The 12134-nt window shown below is 45.1% G+C and overlaps 1 protein-coding gene across 1 annotated transcript; it reads right to left on the reverse strand.

Annotated features, from left to right (window-relative positions):
• Positions 1-8808: 8808 nt before the first annotated feature.
• Positions 8809-10934, reverse strand: LOC106550710 (alpha-galactosidase MYORG-like). The gene is given in 2 exon segments (XM_087703178.1): positions 8809-9473; positions 9476-10934. Coding segments are annotated over 2 exon segments (2070 nt in total). The 5' UTR covers positions 10883-10934; the 3' UTR covers positions 8809-8810.
• Positions 10935-12134: the final 1200 nt, after the last annotated feature.

Consider the following 12134-nt stretch of genomic DNA (forward strand, 5'->3'; position numbering starts at 1 on the left):
GTTATCTGCAGTTCAACGGTTCAAATCTCACCGGCTCAAGGTTGACTCAGCCTTCCATCCTTCCAAGGTGGGTAAAATGAGGACCCGGATTGTTGGGGGCGATATGCTGACTCTGTAAACCGCTTAGAGAGGGCTGGAAGCCCTATGAAGCGGTATATAAGTCTAACTGCTATCGCTATAGTCTGGGAAGATTGCAGGTAGTCCTCGACTTACGACCACAATCGAGCCCAACACTTATGTTGCTAAGTGAGACATTGTGAGTTTTGCCCCATTTTACCACCTTTCTTTCCTCTGTTGTTAAGTGTGTCACTGCAGGGGTTAAGCTAGTCATGTTTTTAAGTGGATCCTGCTTCCCCATTGACTTGGGCTTATCAGAAGGTCGCAAAAGGGGATCACGGGGCACTGTGACCGTCATAAACGTGAACCGGTTGCCATGCATATGAATTTTGATCCACCTGGTCATGCAGCAACAGTCCCAAGTGTGAAAAACGGTCATATATCATGCGCCATTGCAACGGTCACTAAGCAAACTGTTGTAAGTCGAGGATTGTCCGTAATGTCCTCAATAGCAATAGCAATAGCAGTTAGACTTATATACCGCTTAGGAAGGCTGAGTCAACCTTGAGCCGGTGAGATTTGAACCGCCGAACTGCAGATAACAGTCAGCTGAAGTGGCCTGCAGTACTGCGCCCTAACCACTGCGCCACCTCGGCTCTAACCCACATCTAAGGTGCTGCACTTATTATCCCAACTGTGCAAATTTAGGATTGACAAAGCAGTGTCTCAAAAAATACAGATCATCGCCTAGGAATAGAAGAAAGTTGGCAATCAGGAAACCCGGAGAAGGACGAGGACGGGCGAAGATGCTGGATTGAGAAATGGGAAGATCTGACGGCGTCTCCTAAACAGTATTTTTAAATGACTGCAAAAGGATGATTTGAATTAAAGCAGCCTCACAGTCCTCAGTGGGACGCGATGGCTCAGCGGCAAAGACTGGCTGAGCTTGTCGATCAGAAAGTTCAGTGGTTTGAATCCCTAGCGCCACATAACGGGGTGAGCTCCCGTGACTTGTCCCAGCTTCTGCCAACCGAGCAGTTCGAAAGCACATAAAAAATGTAAGTAGAAAAACAGGAACCACCTTTGGTGGGAAGGGAACAGCGTTCCGTGCGCCTTCGGCGTTGAGTCATGCCGGCCACATGACCACGGAGACGTCTTCGGACAGGGCTGGCTCTTCGGCTTTGAAACGGAGAATGAGCACTGCCCCCTAGAGTCGGGAACGACTAGCGCATATGTGCGGGGGGGAATCCTTTACCTTTCCCACAATTCTCACAGTTTAAAGTCAAGAAATCATCATTATCCAATGCACAGTGCTTCTTCAAATGTTCTTTTAGCTATAATAATGAATTGGAATCCAAAAGTTGTTAAATGTTACAGTCATCATTGCATAAAAATTTTAAATACCATTAAAAAAAGACGCGAAGATGACATTTTAGTTTAAAATGAAATTTCTTGGGCGTCTAATCACAGTTGGCCAAATAAAATACTGAATTCAATTCAAGCGGGGAAGGAGAGAGAGGAAGATGATTTGCGCCGTTATAGATCGTGGAGGAAAAAAAATAGAAAGGGAATATATTTTCCTTCTTCGTCCTAAAATTAAAACCCCATTGAGTCATCCATTCATGTTTTTACAGTGAATGGTGAAGGCTTGTAATCTGTCCAGGTAACTTTCATCTATCAGGTGGATCAGAAGTTTAATAAATAATAATGTTAATGCTGCCTGGTCTGATTCCTTTTTGTAACTGGGATAAAAATGAAGGAGGGGTTTTAAAATAATGACTTTGGGGAAAAAAATAAACCTCTTTAATATTAAACATTGGCTACTTTCCCAGATCTTTGTTAATCACTTTGTGTGGGGAACCTATCGTAGCTTGTCAATTGTTTATTTTATTTTATTTTATTTTATTTTAAATATGTTTATTTCCATTTCATTCCATACAATCACATGTATACTGCATAACCGGGGTATATAACATTGAATAATAAACACAGCCCTCCCTTTTATAGACAATACCCCCCCAAATACAAACCCAATATACCACCTTGACCCACCATACACCCTCTTTCACCCCCCTCCAACTTTCGTTCTTCCTTCCAACATTCCCCTCTACTTCCTACTTCCCCTCCCCCTCTATCACTCCTCTCTCCCAATACATTCCCTCCCTTCCTTCTCCTCCTGCCTCCAATCCTCTCTCCCACCCTCTCTACCCCTCTTTCTTCTTTCGCTCTACTCCTCCCTTCGGTGTATTTCTATTGTCTATCAATATATTCAGCTTGTCCTATTTTTACACTAACATTAAAGAGCCACAGTATACAAGTGCAATCATGTGCTTTAGGATCTAACACATATTATATTTTCCCCCTCCCCCCCTCCCCCTAAAACCCCACCTCCCTTCCCTCCCCCCGACTTGTCAATTGTTGTTTAATTTGGACCAAAGGGAAACAGTTGGTAAGCTATAAAAGTTTCCCCAACTTGTCCCTTTCCAGAAATTTGGGCTCACAAAATTAATTAGATAAAGTAGACCAGAACCTACTACTTGATAGGGTAGAAAAATGTGGGTTAGACAGCATCACCACCAGATGGATTCATAACTGGCTGACCAACCGCACTCAACATGTAGTCCTCAATGGAACTGCGTCTTCATGGAGGGAAGCATGCAGTGGGGGACCCCAAGGCTCTGTTTTAGGCCCAGGACTCTTCAACATCTTCATCAATGATTTGGATGAGGGAATAAATGGGGAACTCATCAAATTTGCAGACGACACCAAGCTGGCAGGAATAGCCAACACTCCAGAAGATAGGCTTAAGATACAGAAGGATCTTCACAAACTTGAACATTGGGCCCTATCTAATAAAATGAAATTCAATGGTGAAAAAAGTAAGGTTCCACATTTAGGCAAGAAAAATGAAATGCACAGGTACAGTATAGGTGGCAACTTGCTCAATAGTAGTAACTGTGAGAGGGATCTTGGAGTCCTAGTGGAGAACCATTTAAATAGGAGCCAGCTGTGTGCAGCAGCTGCCAAAAAAGCCAACACAGTTCTAGGCTGCATCAACAGAGGGAGAGAATCAAGATCACGTGAAGTGTTGATACCACTTTATAAGGCCTTGGTAAGACCACACTTGGAATACGGCATCCAGTTTTGGTCGCCACGATGTAGAAAAGATGTGGAGACTCTAGAAAGAGTGCAGAGAAGAGCAACAAAGAGGATTAGGGGACTGGAGGCTAAAACAGATGAAGAACGGTTGCAGGAACTGGGTATGTCTAGTTTAATGAAAAGAAGGACTAAGGGAGACATGATAGCAATCTTCCAGTATTTGAGGGCCTACCACAAAGAAGGGGGTTTTCTAATCAATGTTTTTAAGAAGAGATTGAATTTCCTGACAGTGAGGACAATTAATCAGTGGAACAGCTTCCCACCAGAATAGCAATAGCAATAGCAGTTAGACTTATATACCGCTTCATAGGGCTTTCAGCCCTCTCTAAGCGGTTTACAGAGTCAGCATATCGCCCCCACAGTCTGGGTCCTCATTTTACCCACCTCGGAAGGATGGAAGGCTGAGTCAACCCTGAGCCAGTGAGATTTGAACCGCCGAACTGCGGCTAACAGTCAGCTGAAGTGGCTGCAGTACTGCACTCTAACCACTGCGCCACCTCGGCTCAGTTATGGGTGCTGCATCACTGGAGGTTTTTAAGAAGAGATTGGACAGACATTTGTCTGAAAAGGTATAGGGTCTCCAGCTTGAGCGGAGGGTTGGACTAGAAGACCTCCAAGCTCCCTTCCAACTCTGTTATTCTGTCGAGCAACCAGTCAAGGACAATCTGTACTGCGATCATAATAAAACCACAATGGCAGTGTTCACACCAACAAGTTGACCTTAAACACATAAAGGCATTTAGCTTTGAATATTGTGTGAACACATTATATTCCATTCTTCACCCACATTTTGCAGATGGTTGTAAACTCAACACACACATTTTAGATCAGTGTTTCTCAACCTTGACAACTTGAAGTCCTGTGGACTTCAACTCCCAGAATCCCCCAGCCAGCATAGGGGGATTCTGGGAGTTGAAGTCCACAGGACTTCAAGTTGTCAAGGTTGAGAAACACTGTTTTAGATTGTAAGGCACGGGCCCTGGTTTCTGGTTCCTATGAGAATAATCTCTCAGTTAAAATGTTAGTTAATATTTTTAATACAAGGTTCAGTTCAGTTTCAGTTTATTGTATTTGTATGCCGCCCTTTTCCCCCGAAGGATACAGTTGGAAATCAGATTTCCAGTTGGGAAAAGACGATTGCTGGCTCTCTCCACATTTTTGTTTTGTGTTCAATCTGTTCTTTGGACCGCAAGTGGAATTCCACATTCTCTTCTACCTTCTCTGGAAAGTGAAAAGTTCAGAGGTCTGGAACCCCAAATCCCTCCGCCTCTAGAAATATAAGATACATACATCCCAAAACTTCACTTTGGGATATTTCATATTTATTGTTTGTATGCCATTTTTCTAAATTGCAGATCTGGCTTCCATTCAAGTGGAAGGTGCATATATAAAAATGAAAATCCCAATAAAACAATAACGTGAACAATCATACAAACAATGGAAACTACATAGTATGCCGTGATGATTGAGGCAGTGTTGTGGCCCAACAGCGGCCGGCTGAGCTGTTGGTGGAATCTGACAGGGATGAGCACTATGGGACTGCCCTGGAGGCTGAGGAAGACTCTGGCGGGTGTTCGGAGTCAGAGCAGGGACTAGGGAGGCCTGTTGGCTACCAGGTGGCGTGTGAGTCAGGGAGCAGTGAGGAAGAACAGAGGGAGGCTGTCCCTGACGTACCTATGCGTAGGGCTGCGAGGAGGAGGGAGCCGCTTTGGAAAAAGGCTTACAGAAGGAAATAGGAACAGGTGGCTACTAATTGGCCCCTCCCAGAGAGCTTATAGGTGGGCCGACAGGAGGGGAATTTTGCAGGAAACAACAGTTTACTAATCCAGGCGTAGAGAAAGATTGGGAGAATTCCGTGAGTTCAAGCCTTGTTTTCATAGAGATAATTTTCTGGGCTCCCAGCCAAGGGGTTGCTTATCTCCCTCCTTAGTTGTGGCAGACAGCCAAGTCTGCGTCAGTATCTATTAGAGACATGGGACAGAACAGGTAATTTATTTGTTTTGAGCTGATGCCTGAAATATTGTAAGATAATGCTTGAAACTTTGAGCATCATCAAAAAGTCATCTTTTTCATCTATATGATGGCACCTCAATTGATATTATGTGATGAAACATCTGGAAGAAAACAATGAAACCTCCAAGGACCCCACCGTCCTCTGCCTGATGAATGTTACCTAGTTGGCTAGTGAAACAACTGCAAGAATACAAAAAAAGCCCGGAGGGAGCACCAAGGACCACATAGACCCCCTCCTCCCCACAACCCCCCTCCTTTTGAGCACTGATGATGTTACCTAGTTGGGTCATGAAATGTTTGCAAGACAAGAACCAACCTCAGAGAGCACCAAGGACCCTACAGTTCATCCCGGAGCTACAAATATTCGCTTCTATTGATATCTATCTATATCTATATCTATCTATCTATCTATCTATCTATCTATCTATCTATCTATCTATCTATCTATCTATCTATCTATCTATCTCTATATCTATCTATCTATCTATCTATCTATCTATCTATCTATCTATCTATCTATCTATCTATCTATCTAATCTAATCCTATGTATGTATCTGTTTATCATAATTATCATCCATCCATCCATCCAATGTATGTATGTATGTATGTATGTATGTATGTATGTATGTATGTATGTATCTGTCTGTCTGTCTTTCTGTCTATCATAATTATCATCCATCCATCCATCCATCCATCCATCCATCCATCCATCCATCCATCCATCTATCTATCTATCTATCTATCTATCTATCGTCTATCTACCTATCTCTAGCCATCAACTGTCTGTCTGTCTGTCTGTCTGTCTGTCTCTCTACCTACCTACCTATCAATCTCATCTCACTATCTTTCTATCTCTTTCTCGATCTCTAGCTATCTTTCTATTTTTTTTATAATTTCATCTCTCTCTCATCTATCTACCTATATACCAATTTCATCTCTCTCTGTCTCTCTCTCCCTCCCTCCATCATCTGTGTGTCTGTCTGTCTATCATTATTGATCTCATCTATCTTTCTATCTATCAGTCTCAATCTCTGTCTTTCTATCACCTTTCATCTGTCTCTCATCTACCTATATACCAATCTTATCTCTGTCTCTCCATTTATTCAGCCATCCATCCATCCATCCATCCATCCCTCTTTCTATCTGTCATATATCTATCCTAATGCCAGATCAACCACCAAGCAGTAAACAACATTATAATGAAGGAAGTGTCTACCAGGAAGTGCACATCACTGGCACATAGACAGAGAGCAAACCCCACTCCCTTTGAGTCTGATAATGTTACCTAGAGACCTAAATATTCCCGGAGAAGAAGCTGAGATGAAGGTCTCATGACACTCATTTGTCCTTCTCTCCATGTTACCCATTCCCTGATTAGTCACCCTGGTATTGATTGTCCCATCTGCTGGGCTGAGATAACAATTCTTCCCCATCATGGACAGCCGAGACGAACAGCTTGTCAGCTGTGAAGTTTCAGCAGAATGAAAAGACACATTTGCCATGTGTTAGGAAAAAATAATTGTGAGCAATAAATCATCCTTCATCGAAAAATAAACATTTGGAGTCAAATCCGCGTCACCCGAAGATTGAATGATATGTCTTCCTCCAATTGCATGATTCTAAGAGAATTTCAAGAGAATTTCAATAAGTTTTGGCCTGGAGAAAGTCTGTAGAGATTCTCCATCCTCCAGGTCATGGTTGTCCCAAAGGTCTTTTTTCAGGAGGCAACTGGACTTTCTTGTTTTTTGGTTTGAAGAGGTTTCGCTTCTCATCCAAGAAGCTTCTTCAACTCTGACAGGAAAGTGGGGAATGGAAGGATTTATAGTCCTTGCAGATCGCTATGTCAGGCCTGCAGTTATAGCAATAGCAATAGCAGTTAGACTTATATACCGCTTCATAGGGCTTTCGGCCCTCTCTAAGCGGTTTACAGAGTCAGCATATCGCCCCCACAGTCTGGGTCCTCATTTCACCCACCTCGGAAGAATGGAAGGCTGAGTCAACCTTGAGCCGGTGAGATTAGAACCGCCGAACTGCAGATAGCAGTCAGCTGAAGTGGCCTGCAGTACTGCACCCTAACCACTGCGCCACCTCGGCTCTTACATCCCTTTTAGGATCTTTGGCCTGCCACACTCTCTTTTATTTCACTGTGCTGTTTCATTAGTGTAGTAGTTGGGAGGGGGGGAATAGAAAGGAGTAGAATTGTGGAATGTGTTGTTGTCATTCTTTTCTAGAAACCCAAGGTCATCTTTTGTCTCCGCACCTCTGCACCTGACCGGAACCAGCTGGGTGGATATGCCAGCGTGGCTGAAGAAGATTGGCCCACGCGATGGAATTATGGATGTGGGGATAAGATCATGAACTTTCAACTGGGTGGAATCCCAGGAAGTTTTCAGAATTGGGATTTCCACAGTTCGTTGCCAACATGTCTGTCTTATTAAATTGGAACTTTAAGGATAGCTCTGCCTTGGACTCTGATTTAATTCTGCATGATATTTGGAACGCTGACATGCTGGTTATTTGCATCCTTTTAGAGGGTCCTTGAGGCCACTTGGAGGTTTATCTCTGTCCTCAGGGTCGCCTGAGTGCTGCAAATGGTTCCTGTATGGTCTACCATTTTTCTCCTCTGGAAATCCGTTCTTACTCCCCCACCATTCCAAGGGTCTTCATCCCAAATTGTGTAGCTAAATGTCTGTAGAGATTCTCAACCTTCATGGTTGTCCCAAAGGTGCTTTTTCAAGAGGCAACTGGACTTCGTTTCTTCCATTCCCCACTATCCTGTCAGAGCTGAAGAAGCTTCTTTGATGAGAAGTAAAACATCTTCAAAGAAAAAAACAAAGAAAGTCCAGTTGCCTCTTGAAAAGGCACTTTTGGGAGACAACCAGGACCTTGGATGATTGAGAATCTCTACAGACTTTTAGCTACACAATTTGGGATGAAGACCCTTGGAATGCTGTGGAAGAAGGAATGGATTTCCAGAGGAAAAAAATTGCAGACTACAGGAACCATTTGCACCACTCAGGTGACCCTGAAGACACAGACAAACCTCCAAGTGGCCTCAAGGACCCTCTCAAAGGATGCAAAGGACCAGCTGCCTGCAAGGAGTATAAATCCTTCCCTTCCCCACCATCCAGTCAGGGCTGAAGAAGCTTCTCGGATGAGAAGGGAAACATCTTCCAAGAAAAAGCAGAAAGTCCAGTTGCCTCTTGAAAAACAACCTTTGGGATAACCAGGACCTGGAGGACTGAGAATCTCTACAGACTTTTAGCTATACAATTTGGGATGAAGACCCTTGGAATGGTCTGGGAGTAGGAATGGATTTCCAGAGGAAAAAATTGCAGACTACAGGAACCATTTGCACCACTCAGGTGACCCTGAGGACAGAGATAAACCTCCAAGTGGCCTTAAGGACCCTCTAAAAGGATTCAAATGACCAGCTGTCTGCAAGGAATATAAATCCTTCCCTTCCCCACCATCCAGTTAGGGCTGAAGAAACTTCTTGGATGAGAAGCAAAACGTCTTCAAAAGAAAAAACAAGGAAGTCCTGAAAAAGCACCTTTGGGACAGTTTGGCCTGGAGAGATTTAAGGAACCGAAAAGAAATAAGCCACTTCATCCAGATCCACGGGGTAGTCCGTGACCAGCGTGGGAGTCTTCTCAAACAGCTCTCCTTTGTAACTCTGCCATTTCCCCGCCGGGATGTAGATGTCCCGTTCCTGTTTTCCCATCTCCAAGACTGGAGCCACCATCAAGGTGTCCCCGATGAGAAACTGGGAATCGATCTTGTGAGCAGACCTGTCCCTGGGAGAGATCCACCAGATGGGCCGTATGATGGGATCCCCCGTGGTGGTGATCTCCCCGGCCAGCTCCAGCAAGAGAGGGGCCACCAAGGACTCGTGAAGCTTGGTGAACTTCAGGGCGATTTCGACGACCTCCTTGTCGTACAGCCAAGGCGGGATGGAGAACTGCATGGACGGCATGAAGGCGGACAACTCCAGCCAACGGATGTAGAGTTCCCGATCCGGGATTTCCAAAGCCCCGTCGGTTTTACCTGGGATAAAATTCCCACCGATCATATCTGGTAGGATGAAATGGTATCCCAGAAGACCAATGCTTAGAACTGTGGGAATTATGGATTTTAACCCAAGCTCGTATCCCCAGATTGAATCCCGGTCAATAATACGGACAAAACACGGGATATGTTGGGTCTGGTACCCCACACGAACCTCTGCAAGTTCATAAAAAGGAAAGGGCTGGCCATTTCTGCGTAATACCTGGACCAAGTGTTTGGATCCAGAAGAGGCTGGAAGGTGGTGAATTCTTTGGGAAGGTAGGACGTCTCTCCGGCATCAAACTTGAAGGAAGATATGCCATATTTTAAGCCAAGTTCCTTTAGGTGAGCGTGAAACCAATCTCGGGTGGCAGGGTTGGTGAAATCCAAGATGGCGCCAATTCCGTTCCACCACTTCACCATGGCGGGAGACCCCTCATTTCGTTGCGTGACAAAGAAACGTTTCTCGATTCCTTCCTTAAAGTTGGGTGATTTCTCGTGGACAAAGGGGTGGACCCAAACTGTAACGTTGAACCCGCCTTTCTTAAGATTTTCAAACATTTCTGCTGCCCGAGGGAACTTCAAGATGTCGAAGTCGAAGTCTCCGTAACTCTGCGTGTACATGTCGTCGATTTCAATATGGCTGGCTTTAAATCCGTGCTTCAGGATCGTTTGGGCGAATTCCTGAACTTTCTTTTGATCAATCTCCTTTTTGTAGAGGGCCCAAGTGGACCAGACTGGAAACCTGAACATCTGTTCTGACGGAACCTTCAAAGGTCTCCTGAAATAATTCTGGGACATGTATTTGTGGGTGGAAGCCATGTCAGGAGACGCGCAGACATGGTAACATAACCTTGGAAAAGCTTGATTCTCCAGCAAAGAACCATATGGAGAATCTGTATACTTGGCTTGGAAAACAAGAGAGGGTTCCGTGGCGTTGAAGCCGAGGTGGAAAGGAACCGAGTCATCAATCTTGAGAGCTACCGCTTTGGAGGACAACCAATATCTCTCCAGGACACCCCCGAAACTCTTCCGAAAAGAGTAGACATCGCTGGTCACGTAAGGCATGGGTTCCTGGTCTCCTGGCAGCTGGATTGGCCAATGCTGGACACTCATCTCATAGCCTCCATACCAGGAGGCATCTCCCAAGAACATTTTGTGCTCCACCACCGTCTCTGCTAGAAACTCTTCCCAGGTGATGGAGTAGCAGCTCAGGGTCCTCCTTGGTTTAATTGCCCTGATCATGAAACGGATTTTTCTTTTATCTGTCCTAGAACAAGTCAACACGTCTGCTCCCTGGAAGCAGGACTCCAGGTCAAGGACACCAGATTGAAAGGTCAACCTGAAGATGACGTCTCCATCCCGGTTCTTGAGGGCCAACCCGCCCTTTCGTAACTCCAACATCTCCATCTTCATTCCGTCTGCCGTCTGGAAAAGAACGACATAGGAACACCCCAGTGCTACCACTATTAGAAGCAAGCCCACTATGAGTAAGGGACAAGCCACGCGATGAGACGGTGAGGGTGCTGGAGGCATCTGCCTGGCTTCCTGCTCCTTCTCCAGGTGTTCTCCTTTCCCTCGGCGATGGGAGGGCTGGGTCTTCATTTCGGTAGAACCAGGAGCTCAATCTGGATTTTGCCCTTGAGAGGAAAAGAAAAACACGAAATTCTGTCTTTGGTTTTTGCTGATTAGATAAGTTTCTTGTTACAGGTACGGCTAGTCCACATTAAGCACCTAAAGCAGGGGTGTCAAACTTAAGGCCCGCGGGCCGGATCTGGGGAAGATATGAAGCATTCACTGTTCTAAAGGTAGTCCTCAGCATCCAACCATAATTGAGTCCAGGCTTTCTGTTGCTAAGCGAGACAGTCGTTAAGTGAAATCTGCCCCATTTTACAACCAATCTTACCACTGCCGTTATGCGAATCGCTGCAGTTCTTAAGTTAGTCGCCCGGTTGTTAAGCGAATCAGGTTTCCTCATTGAATTTGTGGGTCAGAAGGTCGCAAAAAGGGATCACGTGACCCCTGGGGCGCTGCGACCGTCGTAAACACGAGACGTTTGCCAAGCCTCTGAATTTTGATCATGTGACCGCGGGGAAGCTGCAGTGGTCGTCAATGTGAACAATGATCACAAGCGATTTTTTCCCCACTGCCGTTGTAACCTAAAATGGTGACTAAATGAGTGGTCGTAATTCAAGGACTGCCTGTATCAAGCACCTACAAGTAAAAAGTTGTCACATTTATTCTACTGCACTATAAAAACAGTCGGAAGTCAATGCTGTTCTTTCTTTTTCTGCCTTCTCTCTCCCTCCCTCTCTCCCTCTCTCTCCCCTTGTCCCTTCCTCATTTCCCCCCCTTTCATTTCAATTTTATACAGGCAGTCCTCGACTTACGACAGTTCATTTAGCGACCGTTCTAAGCTACAGCAACACTGGGAAAAAAGGTGACCCAAGACCAGTTTTCACACTTAACGACCATTGTAAGCATCCCCAGGGCCACGTCATCCACATCCAGACACTTGGCAACCGACTCGTATTTATGACGGTTGCAGCGTCCCCTTTTTGCGACCCTCTGGCCAGCCACGTCAACAGCGGAAGCCGGATTCGCTTAACGACCGTGTGGCTAATTTAAGAACGGCGGTGATTCGCTCCACAGATGCGGTGGGAAAAGTCGCGAAACCCACTCAACACATTTCTCCTCTTGCGACGTAAATTCGGGGCTCGCTTGTGGCCATAATTTGAGTACCACCTGCTCTTCAGTAAGTGTAATAAAATTATTTTTTAAACAAATAGACCCGGGATCTCGATTGTAGCTCTGAAGGAGAGGCTTTTGAGCACTTTATAAGGCCTTGATGAGGCCA

The sequence above is a fragment of the Thamnophis sirtalis genome, unplaced genomic scaffold (assembly GCF_051295495.1).
Source record: "Thamnophis sirtalis isolate CommonGarterSnake01/CBP01778 unplaced genomic scaffold, rThaSir2_p1.2 scaffold_46, whole genome shotgun sequence".
In the NCBI taxonomy this organism is placed as follows: Eukaryota; Metazoa; Chordata; class Lepidosauria; order Squamata; family Natricidae; genus Thamnophis; species Thamnophis sirtalis.